This window comes from Drosophila arizonae, chromosome 5 (genome assembly GCF_054131065.1).
Source record: "Drosophila arizonae isolate 15081-1271.41 chromosome 5, UAZ_ARI_1.0, whole genome shotgun sequence".
Taxonomy (NCBI): Eukaryota; Metazoa; Arthropoda; class Insecta; order Diptera; family Drosophilidae; genus Drosophila; species Drosophila arizonae.
The window spans coordinates 10794150-10819437 of record NC_142925.1 but is presented as its reverse complement, the minus strand read 5'-3'; the positions used below and the strand labels follow the sequence as shown (position 1 = coordinate 10819437).

The 25288-nt window shown below is 40.9% G+C and overlaps 1 protein-coding gene across 3 annotated transcripts; it reads left to right on the top strand.

Annotated features, from left to right (window-relative positions):
• Positions 1-110: 110 nt before the first annotated feature.
• On the top strand, positions 111-18783 carry LOC108615403 (membralin). 3 transcript variants are annotated; one of them, XM_089469390.1, is made up of 14 exons: positions 111-258; positions 338-729; positions 806-888; positions 960-1199; positions 1257-1459; positions 1526-1691; positions 1751-1913; positions 1972-2029; positions 2089-2172; positions 2242-2374; positions 14844-14943; positions 15300-15397; positions 15947-16002; positions 17529-18783. In XM_089469390.1, exons 2-14 carry the CDS (start codon positions 583-585, stop codon positions 18404-18406), a joined length of 2409 nt encoding a protein of 802 aa, XP_089325516.1. In that variant the 5' UTR covers positions 111-258; positions 338-582; the 3' UTR covers positions 18407-18783. The 3 variants fall into 3 exon arrangements, with proteins under 3 accessions (XP_089325516.1, XP_089325515.1, XP_017865358.1); XM_089469389.1 differs by having other exon boundaries at positions 15944-16002; XM_018009869.2 differs by having other exon boundaries at positions 15300-16002.
• Positions 18784-25288: the final 6505 nt, after the last annotated feature.

Genomic DNA, 25288 nt, shown 5'->3' with positions numbered 1-25288 from the left:
TTCGTGTGACGTCACTATTGCTCAAACAGTATTGACTAGCTGTATGATAATCAAAAATTGAATATTATTGAATTGGGGAAATATTGATTTAATTTAAATGGTAGACATTTGCGATTTATTAAAATTTTTTACATTAATTCGGCTGCAAATTATATTATTGCATGACCTGCGACTCGTTACTAAATACCGGTTACTTGACTGACGAGTATAACGAGTTGGCAGCCTTGCTTTGACAACAACATATAACTCACAATAATGGTAAGCAATTCCAGTCTCTTTTTTATTTATTAGTTGCAAATAATCAAACAAATATTTTACATTCAATAATTTGACAAAGCACTAGATTGGAGCAGCTGATGACAGCTATAACGGGCACCCAACGAAACGAGAGCAACATCATCAGCGATATCAACAGCGACGACAGCAGCAACAACAACAACATCAGCTGTACAAACATTAATTTTTAGACAAATTCGGGGTGGGGGGCTGACGACTGACTACGGAAGACGGTCGCCAAAAAGACACGGAAGTGTTTTCTCACCAGAAACTTGATTGAAAACCACCTTCGGTGCGTAGTAAGCCATGGCCGATGCTGCTGGTGGTGGCATGCCCGAAAATGCGGCCGAAATAGCCGTGGCGAATGCAATCAATAACATCAACGGCCGTAATCGTGTGCTCGCTGGCGGAATGCCTGCCGGCGGGTTAGGAGTAGGCGGAGGTGTTGGCCAAGTAAGAACGCACATGCACACACACACACACACTCATGCACACATGCACAGCAATGCTTATCTTTGACAATTTGTAGAACAACATGATGAACATGCGGGATCGCCTATTTCATGCCATTTACTTTCGTGTAGCAGCCACCTATGCAGAGTTAGTGCCACGGTAAGTGATCAAAGAGTTAATTACGGATACATAATTAAAGAAACTCTCTCCCTCTCTCTCTTCTATTGCAGCAAGATACAAATGGCAATTGAGTTTCTGCTGCTGCTAAAGGCTTTGGTGTTCTTCTTCACTTTGGTTTACATACACACGGCATTTATAAAGAATCCCTGCACCTGCCTGCAGGACGTGCAGAATTGGCCACGCGATGGCGTTATCCGTGTGGAAATAATACCACACTTGGCCGAGAAGCGTGCCATATGGCAGCGCATTAAGTCCGATCAGCAGCTGGTGCTGGCGCTTAAGCATACTTAGTATGAAATCCGATATCGTAATATATTACTGAATCTCATTTGTTGCTTGACTTGCAGCTACTATGGCATTGGACCACAAACACTGGACAATCACAACAGGCTGAAGCGCTACGAGACGATACTACGCAAACTGGGCTTGCCGGTGCGACCCAATTTCGCCTATGGCAACGAGAGTCTGTACTACTATTTCGATGCTGTCAATATACTGGATAGCTACGAGCATCCCAGCGCTATACCACTCAAGGCTGACGACGATGATGGTATATAAGTTTATTAGCTAAATATGATAAGTGTGATTAATAATACTATATGTAATTCGCTTGCAGATGAGCAATATATTGTTGAGTATTCGCTGGAGTACGGCCACCTGCGTCTCTCCGCCGACACACGCAAAAGATTGAACATACCCGTGCTGACTGTGCAGCTGGACCCCAATTCGAATCCCTGCTTTGGCGATAGACTGACGCGCTACCTGCTCAAGCGTTTGCTGGGGTAATTTCGATTTGATCTAAATTAAAAGCTTTTAATTAACTTGTTTGGCCAATTGGCAGCTATGATGACTTGCTAATGGCTTCGGTGCGCACTGTGGCCGAGAAGGAGGACAACAAGGGCTACCTGCGTAACGTGATTACGGGCGAGCACTATCGTTTCGTGTCCATGTGGTGGGCTGCCTGGAGCAGCTATCCAGCTGCATTCTTGGTCATGTTGCTCTTTGTATGTCGTTTATAATATTCATGTGTATATATTTACTAATTTTATAAACTCTTTACAGACGTTTTCGGTGTCCATGCTGTTGCGCTACTCGCATCATCAGATCTTTGTGTTTATAGGTAGCTAGTTAAGCGTTTCATCTCTGAGTACTTTAATCAAATTTGTTAACCTTTCGCAGTGGATCTGCTGCAAATGCTGGAGTACAATGTCTCGGCCCGCTTCCCCATCGCGCCCCTACTGACGGTCATACTGGCGCTCGTAGGTGTGCATAAATACCCGGCATATGCAGCTTATCTCTTGTTGAGCGCAAATTTCTGTTGAATCTTTTCAGGCATGGAGGCCATCATGTCGGAGTTCTTCAATGATACAACAACTGCTTTCTATATAATATTGATTGTCTGGATCGCGGATCAATTTGATGCCATCTGCTGCCACACGACCATTACGAAACGCCATTGGCTCAGGTGCGTAGTAGACCGGGAGGCAGACAGAGACTGCGGACAGCTGTTGCTGCAACAGTTTTTTGTGCCATTTGTTTTCCCTCATTTTTATTTTTATTTTTTGCTGCTTGTGCAATCGTCTGTGCGCCAGAACAAATGACAAATTCAATTACATTAAGTCGAAGCCGAAGCCGGGGCATCGCAATCCTTTGCTGTCCGCCCAATGTCCGGCTGCTGTCTTCGGACTAACCTGACCGGAGCTGAACTGAACTGAGCTGCGCTGAGCTATCCCCCTCAGCACTTAACAGTTCATTTCGTTTTGTTCGCATATTTTCTTTTCTTTTCACTCCATGTCCAGGACGTATTTCACACTGCGTTTCGTTTGGTTGCGTTGCGTTTCGTTTCGTTTCGTTTGGTTGTTATTTGAAAATTAACTTGGCTTGCGCAAGCCTCCCCCGGGGCCACAGCAAATCGACCAACACAACACCAAAGACCCTCCGCCGGCACACACAAACACACACACTCACACACACACACACATATAGAGAACACAGAATTTCATCACTTAAGTCAACAAGCGTAACCCAAGCACCAGTCAACCCAGTACCCATCCCCACCCCCAGCCCAGCTCCAAACCCCAAACTCCAGAACCCCAAACCTCAACTGGGCCGCGCCATTAGCAAACATTTAAATAAACTTGTTTGTAATAGCTGCGAACACAAAATGGAATAAGTGAAAACCTACAGAAAAAATTGTACAGAAGAGGACAGCGGGGCTGTGGGGCCATGGAGCCGGGGGCAGCTCCTATAAACATTAATGACCACGCACGTCATACAAAACTCAATCGGGCCGACAAGCGAAAAGTGGACGCGACTCTAAAACCGTTTACCCCCTTTCCCGTGTTCTCTTCTCTCCTTTTATTTTGATCAATCTTTTTTTTAGCCTCGTCTGGTTCCGCGAATTGTGGCTGGGGACGAGCTACTTTGCGGTTTATTGCGCGCACTTTGCATAATTGAGAGGCGAACAGCTAGGAAATTATTTTGGAAAATCTCACCCAACATTCGCCACTCGCCACCCCCCAACGGCATCAACAGCAGCAACAAGATTTTTCAAACATTGCGTCCATCAATAATTCAAAAAGACACTCGACTATTCCCTTTATTCGACTCGCTCTCCGTCCCCCTCTGTCTCTCTCTCTCTCGCTCGCACTCGCTCGGTCAGCCTGCGTCTGTCTGTTTGCTGTTTATGAGAGCCGAGCTCCATTAGAAATTCATGCCCTGGCATTTACCAATCACTATTCACTGACCCCGCTTCCCTCCTTCCCCCTTCCCCATTCCTCTGCCTCTTAAATTTTGGTGTTGATTTTGCGTAATTTGCGCCCGAATTAAAAGGCCATCAATGTGGCGCTCGGTTCGAGCAGCTGCCGTATTTATATTCATTAAACATTCATTGCCGCAAAATGTACCCGTGCCACGCCCACTTACGCCCAATATTAGCTGTTTATTACGGCATTTAAGCGTGCCACCACGGATTTCCCTGCTGCCTCTCTGTTGTGCAAGCAACCAACTGCTTGCAGCATCTTCCAGGTGTTGGCCTTGCCTTGCAGTGCCCTGGGAAAAAAGCTCCATTAAAATATAATTGAATATCGTATATCGTAATGCTCGTATTTCCTGCACCTACGCCAGTCCTTGCTAATATACTTAGCCAGCTTTGCCTGCATATAAACTGCACCCCTCCCCTGTCTTCTGTGCTTTATTATCCTTATCTGGCTAAAAATATTTACCTTCAAAATATCTCATTACACTTTGTCTGACTATCAATAGCAATAAATCAATAACTTTTTTGCAATGCTCTTTAATATATTCATTTCTAGTATATGCATTAAAGTTTTAACTGAAGCGTTTTGTTAGGGATTTGTAGGATTTCTCAATCATCTGCATTTTGCAGTGGATTTAGAGTCTGTGTGTTTCTTTCTCTCTCTATCTCCCTCTCTACTTCTGTCTCTGTGTTGCCTGTAAATATCTCTCTAACCTCTCTGTCTTCTTGTAGCTTTGTTCTCCCTATTTGTGCTTCCTCTTTCCTTCTATTTTTATTTCCAGAGTCTTTTCATTCTCTGTCCTTTGTTTTTGTCTCGATGTCTCTTCTGTTAAAGTGTCGTCTTCACTTTGTCTTTCTTCTCTTTCTATTGATGGGCATTATAGTAAAGGATCGAAGTCTTACTACACTTGTTTCTTCACTCTTCCAACTTTACTCTTCTTTACTCTTCACTCCCTCAATTTCACTCTCTAACATTTCTGTTTTTCTCTCGCTCTCTTCTTATTTAATTTTGTCTGTCCATTCTTCTCTCTTCATATCTCTTTCGAATTATTTCCTTCTCTGTCACCATACTCCCTCATTCTTTTCCCTCTTCCTTCATAACTCTCTTCTGTACTCTCTCCTCTTCTCTCTGTATTTCTTCATACTATATTCGCATTTATCTCCTGATTTTCCCATAATCCCACAAATTTCGTTGCTTTAAAGTCGCTGTTGAATTGAATTTTTTAGTTTTAAATAATATATATATTTTTTTTTTTCGAGGTATTGTTTGCAAACCTTTTCAGCTCAGATTAGATTTCATCAATTTGTGATTACGTTTTCATCTGGATTTCGATTTCGATTTCGATTTAGCTGCGGCTTTGATTACCACATCTAATGCAAATTACATTCAGCTGTCATTTGTGTTTCTAATTAAATGTGGATAATAATGGATAATTAGGTAGAAAAATCTCCACAGTATAATTTAAATTACATTTCGAGATAATATCGATTTCAGCTGCCGTTTTCAGATTCCCTTTCGCTTCTCTAGCTTCAGCTTCAGCTCCAGATCCAGCTCTCCCCCTCCCCCCTCCCCCTCCGTTTGCCTTGGGCGCCTTTAACATGGAATCAAAGCAATCAGAAATGTTTAGATATTAGGTTGAAGTTTGAGCAGCGCTGCTCTCACTGTTGATATATGCATATATTCATATTCACATATTCAAGCTCATATTCATACTCGTATTCATATTCATATTCATATAGCTCTATATATATGTTTACCTATTCAAAGGCGCGGAGTTGGCCAAGATGCATTTGCTAAGGCCAGAAGTAGCCAAAGAATATCCCCATTGAAGTAGCCAAGTCAAGGCATATGCAGATTTTTTGTCCTCTGCCACGCCCCCTCCCCTCATCCCAGCCGGGCACCCCCTTCGTCCTACAGCAGCACAAGTAAAAATTAATTTTGTAAAAAGTCAAAACATATTGGTTGAGCTCATCATGCATGTACCCACGCACACACACACACATCCTGTTTGTTTGCTTCTGTGTGTATGTGTGTGTTTGTGTGTGTGTGTACTTTGGTACGGTTTAATTTTGCTGTTATTGACCGCCCGAAGCAATCGAAGGGGGTTTCCACTTTAGACCTTTTGCCTTTCACTTCCTGTTTTTTGCTGCTGCTGCTGCTGCTGTTGCGGTTATGGGTTATGGCGAGAGAGAGAGGGAGAGGGCGAGGGAGTAAAGGAAAGAGAAAGGGTAACGAAGTAAAGTTCTCTCTGGTAGTGCTGCCATTTTGGTTGCCTGTTTGCGGTTAGCTGCGATTGAAGTTCGCTTTAAGGCCAACGAAATGCGCCAGCTGCGTTAATTAGCCCGGCTTAAGCCATATGTCTTAGATAGTTGCAAGCGTTGCAACAGCAGCAACAACAACAACAACAACTCCAACAGCAGCAGCAGCAACAGCAACAACAACTCCAACAGCAGCAGCAGCAGCTTGCATTAGCTTCTGGGGCAGGTGTAAGTGTGACGCACTCAGGTATTTACGCCCTAATTGACTACCGTCAGCGACTTTAAAGTGGCATCAAAGCAACTCGTTTGTGGCACGCTTAAGAATAATTCTGTTAATCGCCGTTTAACGAGCAGGCGCCAAAATGTATAGACGAGCATAATTTGGCACACCCCTTTGGCCGCCCGCCCAGCTTGTTTGAGGCTTGTCGCCGGCGATACGGCGCCCACCGCCCCCCCGACCCCTCCCTTATTGAATCCGTACCGCCCCTGCTGCTGCTGCTGCTGCTCCTGCTCCTGCTCCTGCTCTGACTTTTGCCCTGCGGCTTTCAGTGACGCAGCCGTAATGCTGCTTTTGTGCTTAAATCTGGTTGCCACGGCACGGGGCAGACGACACGTATTAAATGAGCTGCAAAAGTGTACAAAAAGGGCACAAGGCGAGGCGAGGCGAGGCGACGTCTTGCGCAGATTGACGGACAGACGAGCCGAGGCAACGCCAGATGGACGGACAGACCAGATAGACGAATTGGACGGACGGACTTCACAGAATCGCGTGGTATTGGCGGCTTCAAAGAGCAAATTGTATCAAGACAACAGCAGCAGGAGCAGAAGTGGCAGTGGCAGCGGTAGCTGTGGAAGGGGTACTTTTTGGTTGGGTTCAAGTTCGGGTTCGGGTTCGGGTTCGGGTTGCGAGTTCGGGGCAAATTTGTAACAGTCGCGCGTTTCAAGTAGCTGCGAAGGACACGCCGTCAGCCCATTCCCACTCAGCTGCTGTGGCGCGCCTTTTGCTGTTGTTTACACGCTTGTTATGCGTAGCTCCCTACAAATACACACGCACACACACATACACACACACACAGACATCTACACTCTATATAATACATATTTATGCCATAAGTATATATAGATCTGTTTGCTTGTTAAACCCAATGAGCCTGCTTCCTACTTTGGCGGCGTCCTTTTACCCAGTTCGCGCGCATTTAGCCAGAACGTCAACGTCAACGTCGTTGGCAACCATTGGCGGTGAGCTGGCGATGGAGGTGGGGGTGCGGTGGGTGCTACCCCTTAACCTGCAGCGCCTCACCTTATGTTCAGTCCTTGTTTTTCGTGTTGATTGAGATCATGTTACGCAAAGTATAATTGCGTCAAGTTTGTTTTGCTGCCATAACTTTTGTCCGCGAGCCAACGCCTCGAGCTCTGGCTCGAGCTCGAACTCGAACTGGAATGCCCGGGGCGCTGAAGTGGCCTGGCCTCTTGCCACGCATATCCTTTGGCCCCTCAAGCCCCCCTTCCTCTCATACCTGTGCTGCTCTTGTTGTTCAAAGGTGCAGTTGATGAGTGTTCGTAACGAGGCAAAATCGCTTCATTGTTATACGCGTTATAGTTTCAGCTTGTTTGCTTTTCCTTTCCCATATTTTCCCACCTCCCTCCCCGCTGCTGCCTCTTGTTGTTTTTCTCCTTTTTTGTAATTCTTTTTTTTTTCTTTATTTTCTGTATTCTTTTGTTTTGTTTGTTTGTTTGTTTGTCAAACGCGGCGTATGCGCAACGTGCCCTTCTATGCAACATGAGCGACTGCTTCAATTTATGCATGAAAATGGATCGTTTACACGCATTTATCAATGGACACACGCTCACACACACACACACGCATGCACACATATACACCTCCATTATTTGTATGCCATTGTACTTCAGCTTTGTTATATTTCAATTAAGTGAATCAGATTTTTCCGAAAATTCGTTAATATTTGTCACGTTTTTACAACAATTGCATGTGGGTGTATTTCTATGTGTGTGTGTGTGCTGAGTGCCTGCATCCTCTGTTATTTGGTATTTTTGATTGTACTTCTAAAAATTTCAATCAATTTTTGGCGCAGCCTTTGACATATTGCGAGTCGAGTTTGTTATTGCAGCATAGGAATAATGATTACGTAATTAATTATAATGAATCGATTTCATTTCATGAGTCAATTAAATTACATGACTGAGTTGAGAATGCTGTAATTGTTTAGATTCATGTCTACAATTTGCTTTCAAAGTCTGATTCTAATATGATTATTATATATACTTTCATATGGTTTCTTTTATTTCACAAATTAAATTCTTGGTATGCCTAGTATTTTTCCTTTATATTTTAAAATAATTATATAATATTGATTGTCTAACATTTCTTAAAGTATCAAGCTTAAAACAACATGCACTTAACATGATTAATTTTTCTGCACTTTGCATTAGGCTTAACATTTTGTTGTTAACAGAGATTTTGTTTTAAGCATTAGCTCTGCTTCTGAGAGTTTCAAAAGTTTTGTTTTTCTTATTACAAATGAAAGATAATTTAATTTTAATTATGCCAGCTAGCTGAAGTAATATTAGTAATATTATTATTATTATATTTTTAGACTCATTCACGAAAGTGAAATGAGTATATTGGTTTTGTGCAATGTCCGTCTTGCTGTCCGTCCGTCTGTCCGTCTGTCCGTCTGTCCGTCTGTCCGTATGAACGCAATCTATTTCGGCGCTATTGAAGCTAGAGACTTGAAATTTGGAACACATACTCGTGTATATCTCCGATTTATAAAGTGTTAAAATTTTCCCGATCCGCCCACTAGGGGCGTGGCAAATCGGAAAATGCATTTTCCGATATACCAGAAATCATGTTTGTTGAAGAGCTAGAAAGCTGAAATTTGGTATGTAGGTCCGCGCCAACCACCCAAGATCACAAGCTATGGCGGATATATCTCCGCCCATTAGGGGCGTGGCAAATCGGACAAAACTGTATCTCCTAAAGTTATAAACCTAGAATGCTGAAATTTTGCACGTAAGCTAATGTTTTAATTCTTTGAAGATGGGTGAAAAAATTATATATCTACGTCCCTTAGGGGCGTGGCAAATCGGACCTGAAGATATAGTGATTTTTCGAATTCTGCTATATTTTAGGCACTATTGATGCTAGAGATCTGAAATTTGGTATATATACGCGGGTTGATCACCCAAGTCCAACGAGCTATGGTAGATATATGTCCGCCCATAGGGGGCGTGGCAAACCGCAAAAGTTTATATCTCCTACAATTTAAGAGCTAGAAGCTTCAAATTTGGATAGTTAAGTTACTGGTAGCCTCCTCTATCGATGCCCCAAAAATAATTTTTAAGCCTCTTTAGGGGCGTGGCATATCGAAAAATACCCTGTAATTTTCACATTTTTTGAGCGTAAGAATTCAAATTTTGCATTTAGGTAACCGGTTACTCGTTCTAAGAACTGGCTAAAATTGAGGAGTCGACGGCCACTAGGGGCGTGGCAATCGGCATTTACAGTGCCCGTATCGCGACATTTATATGCGTCAGCCATCTATTTATGCATTTGTACATATAAATAAGCTTAATAGATATTCATAATACAAAAGGAAACATTTTTATGAATTTAAAAAAATTTAAAAGAAGCTAAAATAACAAAAATTTGCAATTTACAAAAAAGTGTTTTCCGCGGGATTTGAACTCGCACCCAACCCAAACAGCATGTTTGTCAAAATAGCTAAAATAATGGTCGTCGGCGCTTCAGCCTACAGCACCACCGCGTCGTTTCGATCAATAGAAGTTAAAACGAAATCACATTATTGTTATGACGCCACATAGCAAAGAAAAGCCAGAGTGGTGGCTGGAAATTCAAAAACAATGCAAAGACAAATCAATCGCAACGAGATTCTTAGAATATGCTAGAGTACGCATTTATGTGTGCATACATACACACATACAAATGAGCGCGTGTATAAGGCTGGAATGCTTGATGCTACGCGTGCAGACTTACATATATACATATGTATGTATTTGCATATATGTATTTGAGGGCTATTTAAGAAGAAACAAATTTAAACTTATAAAATTATTCGACTAAGAAAATGAAAAGTATTAAGTGCCATTCAGTCAAGCTCGCACCTTCCCAATAAAATATCTATTTTATAAAAAACGAAAAATGTATGAAAAAAAAAAAAAAACATAGTAGAGGTTCGAACCTCCCTACTCTAACGTTACTTGCGTCGCCCTTAGCACCCGCGCCATTGCTTTGCTCGAGCACTCAGCTGCTAAAATAGAATAGCTTAATAAGAGAGCGTCATCAGACAAAACTACAGTAACGGCTAGAAAGTCCAGAAATCAATCGAAATTCTAAGAATGTGAGAAAAGGCGCGCTTCTGTCTGTACGCATAGAATAGACGATGAGTGTGTGCACATGTATAGTAAAATCGCGCTGATCTGCTGCTAGCTTGAAGCCGGTATCCAATATATGGATATAAATACATGTATATTATTAAAAGTCAAAATTGTATAAATTATATACATATGCATGTAATTTGAATGCAATTATGCAATGATCATAGCAATAGCTATCGATGATTTTCCCATTTTAAATGGGATCATGCCCTGTTTTTTGTTGCGCACTAGACTTGAAAATTGCACTATATACTCTGGTTGACAGCGTTTGGGCTGTGAATGAGTCTTCTGCAATCGGTATCGCCCGACTGCAACGTTCTTACTTGTTTATATCAACGCAAAGAAAACTAAGAAAAAATGGACTAAAAGATCTTTGAGTTATAGTTTAAAAGAGAAGCTGGCACAGATCTAGTGGAGCACACACATAGTTGTTGATTCATGTGGACATTTTTTTGTTACCTTTCTATCTGAGTGCACCGCACGCAAATCGATTCTAATCAATTAATGCAGCAACAGGTATGCGCATTTACCGTTGCACTTTACACAAATCGTCTGGATTAATGCGGCAAGCGCACTTGGCCAACATCGTAATATTCATATGGCATTCCACTCAAACGATTTAACCAATATGCAAATGCTCTGTATGTATGTGGGTGTGTGGGTGTGTGTGTATGTGTGTGTAGCTCAAGTGCTTGCAAGCTCATTGAGCACTTTAGCCATTATATGTGTGGAATACAACTCTTGCAACAGCTGCAACTCCGTCTTCGTCTTCGTCTCTGCCTTCATCTTCATCTTCGTCTTCCTTTGCTGTTGCTTGTGTTTGCTGGCAGCAAATAAACACTTCTGACAGCGCCGATCGGATCAGTGTGCACCCACCTGCCCCGTGGCACCTGTTAGCTGTTGGCTGCTGTCTGACAGTTTGTTTGGCTCGGCGGATGGGCGGTGGGAGGTGAGGTGGGGTCTGCTTATTTAAGCATGCAACGCGCCCACACATTCGCACATGCAACAGTTGAGCTGTTAACCAGTGTCTAAACCCCTCCTGCAGTCTCTCTCTCTCTCTCTCTCTCTCTCTCTCTCTGTCTCTCTTCCCGCTCCTTGTTCCTGCCCCTTTTCTACAGGCAGTTTACGTCTGTCGCCGCTGTCTCTGTCTCTGTCTCTGCTGCTGCTGCTGCTGCTGCAACATCATTTGCCCTCATTTCCGTTCGGTCGAAGGATATGAATCCCAATAGCACTTCCTCAGCGCACATCCGTTGCGACACGCCGCTGGCTGTGGCAAGGCAACGACAGGGGAGGGCAGGGTCGGTCCGGGTCGGGTCGGGATGGGTAAGGAGCTGACTGTTCCGCCCGCTTGACGCTTGTCAACGCTACGCAACATTAGGAAAACGAATGAAACGGAAACGAACAAGCGATAAGTGTTGTCTACGTGTCTTCGGGTTGATTTTATTCTTTTTCCATGCATACCCTGAACTAAGCGCCGCACACAATGGCACAAACAGGGTTAAATTGGTTTTATGCTTAAGCATGTGACAAGCGACAGGGAGAGAGTGTACGCTATATAAGTATATGCATATTAAGATCTCTGATAATATTACTTTAAAAACTTCTTGCAAGCTCATTGAGCAAAGATGGAAGCTGCAACACTTTTTTTTCCTTTTCTTCATATCCATAAGAATTATGTTTTAATAGCAAACATCAAAGACTGTAAAAAATAGAGCTATTGAAGTTAATACTCAACTACCTCTAGAGTGTAGAAATATTTCACTTTTCAAAAATCTTCTTCAGCAGACTTCTCGCTTTATAGATAGCTCAAGAATTTTTATACATAACTATACAACATAGCATCAAACACTGTATCAATAAGAAGGATCCTCCTCTTTATAAAGATCTTATGAGTTGATTATTTTATGTCTAACTCAGGAACTATAAAAGCTATCGAAATGGTATTTAATATATACTTCATTATCTCCTGTACAAAGATTCCTAATATCTCCTACATATGATTTTAATATATTAAAACTCAAGAACTATACAACCTATTAATATAACAATTATGTTGCTCATCATATACTGTATAATCGTCATATACTGTATATACTGTATAATTGGGTATACTTCACTTTCTGAATAACTCTTTATGACTGGCTTATATTATAAATAACTCAAGAACTTTAGAAGCCACAGAAATGAAACTTGTTATAGGGCTATTGATATATCATATGTACATGAATATAATTTCGATTTTCGCATATCTCACTCAAACCCAAAAGAGAGAGAGAAAGCCAGAGATCAAATCAAGTTTCCCTTCTATTATCATAAATTTGCATGTCAAATGTATATAAAATCTCAGAGTATTACCAAGTCCTTACTTATCGCTCACCACGCTTTACTACGGGTTGCAAAGTGTGTGTCGGTTGATGGTGCAAGGCGTTTGGCACGATGTGTCCATAATGCCGCCACATGCCACATGACGCCAGCTGCCGCCCACTGGAAAGGCTTACGAGCCAAATAAGTGTCGTGTGTCTTCATTTGTCGCTGTCGATTGTGATGTTCGTTGTCTCCGTCTCTGTCTCTTTTGTGTGCGTGTGCGTGTACGTGTGTGTGTGTGCACAATCAACTCAAATTAAATTCAATAACATAACTCAATCATGACCGCCCTTGCCCACGCCCACGCCCACACCTAATGTCGCAATGTCCAGCGGCATTGTAAAAATAAATTAAAGTTGAATTCCGCCGGATACTCTTGACGACTCTCCGTTGCTGTTGCTTACGCTGCTTATGGTTATGGCTATGGCTTTGTCCTGTCTGCTTCCTCTAGTCCTATCTACCAGTCGCCTCCTGCTCCTCCTCCTCCTCCTGCTCCTGCTCCTTATCATTGGGGCAGTCGTTCATTGTGTTTGTTATTTGTTGTCTTTGGCTTGCATAACAACAATTCAACTAACACAACGCCAGCAATTATTTATATTATTAAATCCTCTTGAGTGTCCTCGCCATTGTTAATATACCCTATAAATATAGTAATTATCGTTGGGTATATATCTACACAGATAGATAGCATATGCTAGCGACAATTGTTATTTGAGATTTTGGGCCAAGTCAAAACATAGCTCAATGAGCATCGTATGCTTCACAAAGGCAAGAGAAGACTTGCAAAATCTGACGAGAGAAACCTTAAAAAGTGCGACAGTCTAAACAAATTTGTACACTTAAATTTGTTTGTAAAGGAAGCGCCTCAAACGAACATCAAAGAGAGAAGAAAAGCAAGTTTGTTTATGAAATAAAGCAAGTGCTTAAGGTTTCTCCTCGAGAGCTGGGGAGATTAGAACAATGAAATATTAAATTTTAGAAAGAAGTTAAAGAGCGAGCACATGTATAATTGCTTCAAGAGAGTACTGGATGACACTAGACCAAAGTGAAAGCGGTGCTCTCTAGAGAGAAGCAAAAAGTACAGAAGATTTGCAGAGAGGATTAGAGACGAGCTGAGAACAATGCTAAGAAGCGAGAAGCAATCGAGTGTATAGGTTAGAAATTAAGACAAGCATTAGAAAAAATCGAGGAGCAGTAGAGAGTAGCGGTAAGAATTAGGTAATACGAGAAAAATATTGGAAGTACCGAAGATATGGGAAGTATCGAAGGCACTAGAGAAAAGCAGGAAACAGCAGGGAGAATGGGCAGTACTAAGATTAATCGGGCAGCATTAGTAATAGAGAAAAGTAGATACAGATAATCTGTAAAGAACTGTCAGAAGCTGCATACGAAAGCAGACAGGGTTAAGAATTTGAAGAGAGAAGCGAGGCGCAAATTGAATGTCATGAAAGCAGCAAGAAGCAAACAATAAGCAACGATTAGAATTAAAGTATTAAATAGAAGCTTATATAAGAGTCCGAGAAACTTCAAAATATTCCTTTGGCTAACTTCTCTTCTGACTCTGCCCTGACTCACTTTACTTGAGATGAGTTAAAACAGAAAACAGGGTATTCCATAGTCCAGCCAGTGTGTGTAGGCATCCGCCATTTATATCAATTGTTGTAAGTGTTATTGTTGTCAGTTGAAGGCGTTACTTATGTCATGCCTGCGCCGCTTCGCAACTGTTGTTGCCATAGCCATAGTACAGTCCATTCGTCTGTCCATCCGTCCGTCCTTAGCTCCCTTCCTCCTTCTCCCGTGCTGTCTGACCCATTTCTTCACAGCTTAGTTGGCATTTGCCGAAGCCAGCAGACAGGCAGATGGACAGACGGACAGACGGACAGTAAGTAAACAGCAATAAAACAACAAAACAATAATTTGTTGCTTTTTATTTGAGCAATGTTAAATACGATATTATTGAATGGTAATCGCGGCCTACACCCAAGAGTATCCATATTTTTTGACAAGGGTTACAAGGCGCTGCACCAAAAGCAATCCAAACGAAAAGAAGAGCAGCAGGAGGTGGAGGAAGTGGAGTTCGATGTCGATGTTGTATTAACTGAAATGGAATGTTTGTTTGTTTGTTTGCTTACAGATTCTTCTACCTATATCATTATGCCTTCTATGCGTATCACTATCGCTTCAGTGGACAATATCGTAGTCTGGCCCTGCTCTCGTCGTATCTCTTCATTCAGGTAACTATGCGAATGCTGCTCCTGCTACTCCTGCTTCTGCTGCTCCTGCTGCATAATGCGAGGCACAAACAAAAACGAATTCTTACGCAACTGGAGCCAAGCGCTGCCTGTCAGCTGCATGACAAATTACCCAGCGCATTATTGTTCAACTGTCTGTTGTCCGACTCTCTCGGTGTGTCTGTCTCTATTTGACTATGGCCTCACGTGTAGACAGCATCCCGTCACGTGCCTGACAACTGAGCGCTGAGCTCCATTGCGTAACACACACTGGCTCTCGGCCTCGCCCCCTCTCGTTCACTCCCTCTCTCTGTCTGACTCACGCTCCTTTCTCTCTCTCTCTCTCTCTCTCTGTTTAGCACTCAATGGTATTCTTCTTCCATCGGTACGAGCTGCCCGCCATTATGGCACAGCGTCATGTCTTCATCATCACGCGAAATCAAGCAAATGCAGCAGCTGCTGCTGCTGCTGTCGCCGGCGGCGGAGGAGGCGGTGGTGGTGGTGTTGGTGGTGCTGCTGCTGCTCCAGCTCCCGCTGTAGCTGGTCAACAGGCGGCGCTGCAACGTGCCCGGGTCATTGTGATGCGACTCTATAGACAATTGGCTGCACAGCGTCAGGGCCAGGCAGCTGGAAACGGAGCAGCTGGAGCCGGAATGGGTGCGGCTGGAGGTGGAGGCGGCGCTGCTGCTGCACCGGCCGTACACAACAATCCCAGCGCTGCACTGGCGAATGCTTTGGGTAATTTGAGGCGGCTGCCGTTGGTGGGGCAGTGGTTGCATGGACGCGACCAGTTTGCCACAGAGCGACGGGTATTCCTTGGCCGCGGCCATGGACACGGCCAGATGATGCATGTGCGGCTGCAGCGCATCAATATGGCCGACATACCGGGACTGCAGACGCGCGCTGCTGCGGCCGTGGCAGCAGCCAATGCTGCCGCGGTGGCTGCGCAGGCAGCAGCCCAGGCGGCAGCAACAGCTGCCCAGGCGGCGGCAGCAGCAGCAGCAGCAACAACAGCAACAACAACGGCAACGGCAACGGCAACCGATACAACAACAAATGAAGGTAACTAAGTAAATGATTGGACACGATTTGTGCCCGGCTGTGTTCACTTCATTGCACTCAATTGGCGTCGGCTTTAAATCGCTTTTGGGGCAAAAGTCTAATGCCACAAATAACTGTGACGCTCCGTACCCATCGAGTGTGCAATCAGCCGGAAGATAAATTTAAATATTTCGTTTCAACTGCACTCGAAAACGCAGTCACCAAACAACAACAACAGCAACAGCAAACAAACAAAAAATGTAACCAAAATGAAAACGTGGCAAATTCAAAAGGGAACACAGCAAAAGAAAAAAAAAAAAAAATGCCGAAAGTAAATGTACACAAATCTCTGATAGTCTCGCGTGTGTGCAAACAAGTTTGCGGCGGATTAAATACCCTGTGATACGATTATCTCTCTCACTGTCTCTCTCCCTCTCTCTGAAGCTGCTTCTCAAGCGTAATTTGCATAGGAGAAAATGGATTTTAAATTTTGAGTACTGTCTTTCTGTTTTAATTTGATTTAAAATTTGCGTTTTTATATTTCTAATTTGTAAATAATAATGCCTTTTTGAATTTCATTGTATTTCTTTTATTATTATTTATATTGATATTTTTATAGTAGATCGAAGTAAATTACACGATTTAGTCAAAATTATATAAATAAAATTGGATTTTTTGCCAAGTATTTATCGCGCTTTTAGAACTTAACTAACTTTGAAGCAAATCTATTAATGAAATACTTGTTTAAAGTTAAAAAATAAATTCAAGTTTTCCGCCAGCCCAACAGTTTCTCTAAGTAATTCGTAAAAAAAAAATAAATAAATAATGTATAATCTAAAATACGAAATTCACAAAAGTTAAAACTTAAATATTAATATGATATGATTTATAATCTATAATCCATAATCTTTAATCTGTAGTCTTTAATCATCCATAACGTACAAGTATGTGTAGCCACTGCATCAAAAATGCACAAAGATTTCGGACTAATATCCACTGTAGTTTATCCCGAATATATTTATCCCATTGCATATTGAGTGTCCAACAGGATTATACCCAATTTGGCAATGTTTCTTTTGTATATATATTTTTTTTTTTTTTTTTTTTTTTTTTTTTTTTTGTCATCGGCTATCGGCAGGGTATAAAAAGGAGTGGCAATAAATGTCAAAGAGGCGTCGCACTCGCACATAAAACGTAGTCAATATTAACGATATAAAATATAAATGCGAAGCGAGTGTATGGGCTGCCCAGTCGACCGACCGACCGACCGACCCATTTGCCAACCCAGCAGAGCTCCCCCTCTCTGTCTCTGGCTACCTTCTTTATGTGTTTACAATAATATGAAATTATTTCTCAATTCGCTGGCAAAATAAATACAAAAAAGAAATGGAAGACGAAGAGGAAGACGAAGAAGACGAAGAAGAAGAGGGAGAAGTAGTAAAGTATTCAGTGAAACGAATGTTTTGTAAATTGTAACGCGCCTGTCATTTCCTGTTTTATTTTCACTTTACTTCATTGCTAACTTTGCCATTCTTTGCATATTTTAGATGTCGAATCAAATCATGGACAAGGACGAAACCAAGAGCCGGCAACAGCAGCACCAACAGCAGCAACAGCAACAGCAACAGCAACAGCAAACAGCATCAATGATGCAGGAGTAACAGCAACAGCAACAGCAGCTGAAGCAGAAACATTAGCTAAAGCAGGAGCAACAGCGGAAACAGCTCAGGACGAGCAGCAATTGGAGCTGGGTTTGGATCTAGGGCAGGCAGGCGTGTCTAAGATGTTGAAAAATCTAAATTCCGCTGCAGCGGATATTATAAATATGCCGGATACGCCTGAAACTACTACAGCAATAGCAACAGCAAGAGAAGTAGAAGCAGCAGCAGCAATAGGAAGCCTGAGTGAGCCACAGCCCCAGCTGCTGCTGCTGCCCACATTGGGAAAGCAATTAGCAAATAATTTGCCAGCTCAAAGAGCGCAGCAGACGCCGCCGTCGTCATCAGGTGAAAAGGAAAGCAGTTCGACTGACCAGCCGAAGCAAAACAAAGTAGCAGCAGGAGCAGAAGCAGAAGTGACAGCAGCAGCAGCCTTCACGTCAAAACAAGACAGAGCAGACGTCCAGGCTGTGACTGGAGCAGCAGCAGCAGCTTGGGCCAATCCAAGCACAATGATGGATGGCAGGCAAACAGTTGATTTTATAGAAGGCGACAGCTTCACGTCAACAGCAAATTACAACGCAACAAACCACATGCAACAACAGCAACAGCAGCAGCAGCAGCGGGCAGAGGAGGAGGAGCCAAAGCAGCAGCAGCAACAGCAACAGGAGTCGGAGGGGCTGCCGGCTAAGCTGATGAAAACTCTACCGCATACATCAAACCAAGTGACAACAGCAGCAGAAGCCACAGCAACAGCCCACAACTGAATAAGAAGATAGACAGCCCACAGGATATTTGGGGCGCTGGGCGGACGGACGGTTAGTGGGCGTCCTAAAAAGGGGTTAGCCCCAAATTTGAAACACAACAACAACAGCTACAGCAACAGCAACAACCGAAAGCAACAACAAAAATCAAATGTTATACGAACAGAGCTAGGAAATTTTTAGATAATTTGCCGGGTGTACTTATATGTCTAGAGCAAGCTGAGCGAATGTTACTCCATGAGTAAGCGTGTGTGTGTATGAGTGTGTGTGTGTGTGTTTGTGTGAAAGTGGGGGTGTGCATGTATGTGCGTGTGTCTAGACAAACTTTCAGATTTTCGGTACGATAAATAAAAATATATATCAACTGTGTTACTTAGTAATTTTTATAATTTTGTTTGTTTGTTTGTTTGTTTTTAACTAAAAATTAATGTGTGTTAACCATGCCAACGGATCGCGAAGTTCTCTGCTCACTTTTTAATTAGCTGCAGTCAAAAACTACTTGTTTTCATTTTGCTTGCAATAAAAAAAGGAAAAGAAAAAGAAATAAGAAACAAAAACAAAATACATTACATATTATATTATAGCTAGTCGCTTTAACATAAAATTCAAAAAAGATTTGAATAAAATTATAATTCAAATATTTGAAACACAATTTTCAATTTATTCTTTAAAAATATTTTTTTAGGTTAGTTTTTACTTTCATCTGATTTGTTTTTAACGCCCCTGGACAAAGCCTTGACAATTGATATATTGGAATTGACTATTTAGGTTTTTTTTTTTTTTTCATTTTTCTCCACATTTCAAACGGATTTTTAATTTGCAATTCAATTCGTTTGAAGCATATTTGTTGTGCATTTCAGTGCGGATTGCATAAAGAGATATAATTACATATAGATATAAACACATACACGCGCGGAATATTTATTATTTGCAGAATGCTTTGTATTAATTAATCAAAATAAATAACTTATTGCCCGAAGATAAGCCACAAAAAGTATAGAATCCTAAAAATTTACATTTTATTTTATTCACTGAGGTACATATGGATATACGTGTGTGTGTGTGTATATATCTGAAAATATGAAAAATTAAAGCAATTTAATGTTGACTAAACAAAAGTTCGCTTCTCTAAAGCGAAAATAAACATTTCTTATAGATTATACGACTATTTACTAACATAATATATATATACTAAGTCTTATATATATATATATATATATACTGCGCATACAGAGAGAACGGACTTCTTGAACTACTCTCAAAATGTTATTTCTAAATGTGTAATGAAAAAATATACAATATTCAAAATTTCCTCAAGAGTTTTCTTTTTTTTTTTCATACCAAAAAAGGCAATTTATCTTAAATCAATAATAAAATTCAGTTGGCAAATCAATCTTAAGCTCTCAACCGTCACTGAGGACATTCCGCCGAAAAGTTCCCTTAGTTTTCCCAAAGTTTTTGCGGCTGACAAGTTTCTGGGGCTTTAAACTTTAAAGTGAAGTTGGCTAGAAGAAACTCAATTCGAAAATAGCTAGAAAATGATTTTAAAATGTATTTGTGATTTGCGAAATGCTCGAAATGAAATTCTAATCAAATATTAAAGGCAGAAATCCTAAGGGAACATGCTCGTCTATATCAACTGCTTGGAGTACTAAATGATATTAAAAAGGAAGTTTTGTTTTGTGTTTTCCTAAGTAGGTTAGCTCTGCCTCTGTCCCTAGGGCCTTAGCGTTATGAACTCGTTTATACGGAGGGCAACGTGAGCAGATTGTGGATGAGTCAAAAGGTCACATATAAATAACTGCCGCCATTGTTAACTTTAAGGCATTATTTATATTTTTAGCTGGAAAAAATAAGAAATATAAGGAATGGGAACAATGCGTGTGTAGTTAGGGAGATTGAGGGATTACGAGGTAGGTGATATCTTGTTTCATACACTATATATACGTTATATTTTTATTTTATTATATTTTATTTATAGATTATAATTATTATAATTATCATCAAGGAGCTTGAGCAGGCGCGGCCTTGTAGTATATAAACTACCTATATTTTATAAACAATTTTGCCTTAAAAATTTAATAGAAAAGCGGTTGGTATTTTAACTATACGAAAATCTGTACATCAAAATGAGTTTTTATAGGTTCTTGGTGAACTGAATAACTGCATGTTCTAAGAGCTTTATATATTTGTTGTATTTTATTGTAGTTTTTGTCATACCATTTATTTTTCATAGGAACTTTTTTTTTTTAAATTTGCTACTGTGTCATTCCAGAAAATATTTTTAGAAATTTTTTGCATACAAAAAAATCAAAATATATCGAAAAACAAACGGATTACACACAATCCAGAGCTCACACTTCGTGACTCTTCCTTTCCCTCTCTCAGTCTGTCTGCCTCTCACCCAGCTAATGTTGGGTTCGAATTTTATCTAACTCCACTACATCCAAGTCCCATACCCAATCTCAACTCTATTCGAAGAATGCACGTTCTGATTAGTTTTAATACGAACTTGATAACTCTAGATAATTTTTAATAATTATAAATACAACATCAAATGCGATATGCTGAAAACTTTCCATTAGTTTGCTGATTTATTTGATAGCTTTTCTGGGAAATAATTTCGTGAAGAGATATCTCTACTAAAATACTTGGAAGCCAATCGATTGCTTCGATGATTTATGCAGAAACAAATAAATTTTGAGCAGCGAGTGTAACCCACATCAGTAAAATAAACTGGAAGTATATGAGTGATAGAGAGAGAGAGAGAGGGGGGGGGGGGGAGGGAGCTGGAGTTGGAATTGGAGAGAGTAAGAGCTACTGTGTATAAGCATTGAGCGAAAAATGCGTTGAACTTAATTTAAATTAAAGATAAACAAATTATGCGCCATCAAAAGCTGAATACGTTTTGCATATTTTGGGTTTTCGAATTAAGTTAAAGGAATACAATGTAATAATAATAATAATGATTACGATAACACCAGACAGGCAGGCGAGGCCAGGCGAAGCAGCCCAGAACGAATTGGAAATTTTGCTCATGTCAGTCTTAAATGCTCAAGTTGGGTGCTTAGCTTTAGCTGCTGATAGATATTATGCATGCCAATGCCAAGATGAAGTACACACACACCCAGCTCATCATGATCATCATTATTGTCATCGTCATCATCGTCATCATCGATAGGTTGGAAGTCGCGGCCAAACTTTATGCCAAAGTATGTAAATAAAACAATGCAAATGTCTGGCAGGGCACGTCGGGACTGTGCTTGGAGCTAGCTTGAGATTGCGTCTCCTTGGGCAGGACCAACGCACTGCCAGCCAGCAGCAACTGTCGCTGTCAATGCGTATTCCTTCCAGTTCGCTGATGTGAGCCAAGCCAAACATGCTACAATAATAAACAAGCGCATCGTGTGCCAGCGACTACAGACGTCAGACGAGACACGCCTGACATGTCATGTGGGTGGGCAGGAGGATTCCCACACCCCAACCCAGCCCAACCCAGCGCAACTCCCCTTCCCAAAAAAAAAAAAAAACCCAAAATAAAAATATCTTCAGTCGTACATATTTATTACAGCAAAAGGCGAGAGTAAGCGCCTCGACACGGCCCGGGATATAGTATATGAGCAACGTGCGTCTTTGATTAACATCTTATGGAGCAAGCCGAAATAAAAAACGAGAGAGAAATAATAAAATTTGAGCATGTGAAACAAGGCGACTTCGTTTCTTGTCAATGTATTTGACGTGAGGCTACTTTATCTGCTGATTATTTGCTCATTTGTTTCGGCATGAGAAACTTTTCAATAAAAGATGCGAATGTTGTCGCAGCATAAAATGATAAACAAATCATTTGCATATCATTAATGCAAATGTGAGTGGGTGAGTGTAGGTGTGTTTGTGTGTGTGCGTGTGTGCTTGTGTGTGTGTGTGTGTGTGTGATGTTGTCATTAAAAGGCTTGTCATACAGCCTAGCCACAACCACATACGCATTTCCGCCGCCAACGACATCCGACATCCGGCGTTTAAATGCGGCTGTTAATCACAAGTCAAACAAAATGCTGCATACTTTTAGGCTGCGTCGACTAATTATACGTATTTATGTGCCCATGTGTGTGTGTGTGTGTGTGTGTATGGGTGTGTGCTTGGCTGTTGTTTGTGCCTTGGGCATATGTTCAAATGAATCTTAATTAGGTCTTTTGTTTCACACAAAGCCGCAGGCACACATAAAAAATATATAAATACCCACACATACACACACACATATGTGCTTCTCTGAATTTGACAGAAACTTATACGATACACTTTCTATTAAAGCTTATTTGACATATCAGTTTTCCCATTACCGCCAGCCCTAACAACTTGAATTTGTGAGCGATTCTCTTTGAAGTCTCTTGCGGAAGTACAAAATAATGCTCGAGCTGGCTTATAGACATATACCTTGTATTTGATATCAGTTTTTTATTTAATCTTAATACTTGGCGCATCAGACATTTAATTTGTGTTACAATATAATTTTCTTTAAATTTTAAACTTAACTTTTAAGTATTTATTTATATCATATTTATATCATAAAGTAGTGCTGGATAGAGAACAAAAAAAAGGTAAGAAATAATGAATTTATGAATTTATAATGAAATTATGTAATAATGAATTATATAATACTATTATTATATAATACTAGATTTCCTTTTCTGAAATATATGTATATTAATACTTGCTTCCACTCACACTTTACCTAGCCAGATCTAAAAAATACTACATGGTATGATGATTGTAGAATATATCCAGACGTGGATGGGATCTACTCTTAGAAAACTATGTATAAGAAAGTCTTATAATAGTACAGAATTGTCATAATTCATATATATTTTCTTTTACCCCTTTTCTAGCCAACAATCTCTATCAAATTATTCGCCAAAAATGATAATAACTATAATAATAATATATAAACTAATAATGTCGCATTCACCGCACTCTCAAGAACCTTTCCGCTGTGACTTTTTCTTCAAATAAAAACTTGAAGGTAATATTTTAATTATTTTATTTTAGATAAAACACTTTCAAATGTGAATTTCTATTCTTTTTATTTAATTATTATTATTATTATTATTATTTTTTTTTTTTTTACAATGATTTTATTGGATTTCTCAATTTCATTATGTCATTTATATAAGATCTTCATTGGCATTTGAAGTCACTTCAACTAATCAGAGCTCGCAATGCCCAAGGGATTAGGAATCTCTGGCATTGCAGAGCGCTCATATATGAACGAGTTCTTTGAAGTGTTAAATAACATTGTGAGCGGATGCTTGCAGGTAAATCGGGAAACAGGAATCAAAAATCAAAAATCGAAAATCGAAAGCTTAATTAGCCCTTTGAAATATGGCGTAGCTAAAGTAATTAGCTGCAAAAAGGAAGCTGAAAAGGATTTGAAAAGTTAATTAATGCTCTTATAAAATCGCCATTAAAATGCTTATAAACTTTGCGCTAAAAAGAAGATAAAGTTTTGCGCTATGTTTACTTCATTCTCTCTCTCTTTTCTCTTGTTTTTTCGTTGGTTTGTTCAAAATCCAAGTGGATTTATGAAATGAATTTTCTACTTACAAGTTTTTTCAACGTAATCAATCTTAACGCACTTTTCTTTTATTTTTTCTGTTTTATGTTTTCAGCTACTTTTTTTTTTGTTAACAACTCTTCGAAATGTTGGCTCAGAGTTGGGTCTAATGCTTATTGATGGAGTTCTGCGAGGTAAATAATTGATGTTGCCATTGCCATGTTGGTCGAATCTGGCTAACTACGTGTATTCTCAAGCAATAACATTTGATTGTACCAGTTATAGCTACGAGCATACACGTGGCCATTGCCGATTCCAATTTCCAATTGTGTCCACACTCCGTTCACCACTTCATAAATATAATCAAGCGGCCAGCTCCGGCTCCGGCGGGACTGCAGCTGCACGAGCAACTTAATCTCGTTCGGGATTCGCATGCCAGCGCGCGGTCACTTTGCGGCCACTTTGCTTTACGTGTTTTTATGTAATTTTCCATCTACTTACCCCGTATTCGAGCAGCAGGCATGGTATGCCTGGGTGGCTCCCTCTCTCTCTCTTCCTCTCTCTTTCACGCTCCTTGGCCTTTAGTTTTTTGTCTTAGTTGGCGGTTTTGTGTTACGGCAGATATGCCTAATAATGCCCTAGCCGCAAAATTAATTGCACTATAATTTGTAATTAAGTTACCCGGCACAAAACACGAACAATGTTTAGGGATGGCACAGGGTGAAAAGGGGGGAGGCAGCAGAGCAGGGGCAGGGCAAATTTCAAGCTCATAAAACGAAACCAGGAACTAGAGCTGTTGCTGTTGTTGTTGTTGTTGTTGTTGTTGTTGTTGTTGGTGTTGTTGTTGTTGTTGTTGTTGTTGGTGTTGTCCAAGGGTCGTCGCTGGGTTGCTGGGTAGCTGGTTTGCATGCCCTGTGTATCTCCTTCTCTATGAGTGTATGTGTGTGTGTGTCGGTGTGTGTGTGTGTTGGTATGTGACCACAGCGTTGTTTCACTATAATTAATTAATTACATTACACAAACTTGCTGTCATCATTGCTGCTGCTGCTGTTGTTGCAGTTGCAAAACGTAATGAACCGCCAGCAACAACAACAACATCTACAACAACAGCAACAACAGCAACAACTGGGGGCAAGGCCAGTTGACAAGCGTCTGCAATGTCACTTTCAATAAAATTAACTTGTTTCGCAATCAGCTACTGCACCTTAACCATACTCCACTTGCCACGCCCCCACACCCCCACGATGCCAGCCATCCTCCGCCTCCTGCTGCTTGCACGCAATTATATTGCAATTTGGTGGCTGGGCAAAAGCCAATCAAACAACTTTTGCTAGCAC

Coding starts and splice junctions, on each gene's coding strand:
- LOC108615403 (XM_018009869.2), top strand. CDS start 583: ATGGCCGATGCTGCTGGTGGTGGCATGCCCGAAAATGCGGCCGAAATA. Junction 1,460..1,525: donor CAAGGCTGACGACGATGATG/GTATATAAGTTT, acceptor ATTCGCTTGCAG/ATGAGCAATATATTGTTGAG. Junction 14,944..15,299: donor CGTCGTATCTCTTCATTCAG/GTAACTATGCGA, acceptor CTCTCTGTTTAG/CACTCAATGGTATTCTTCTT.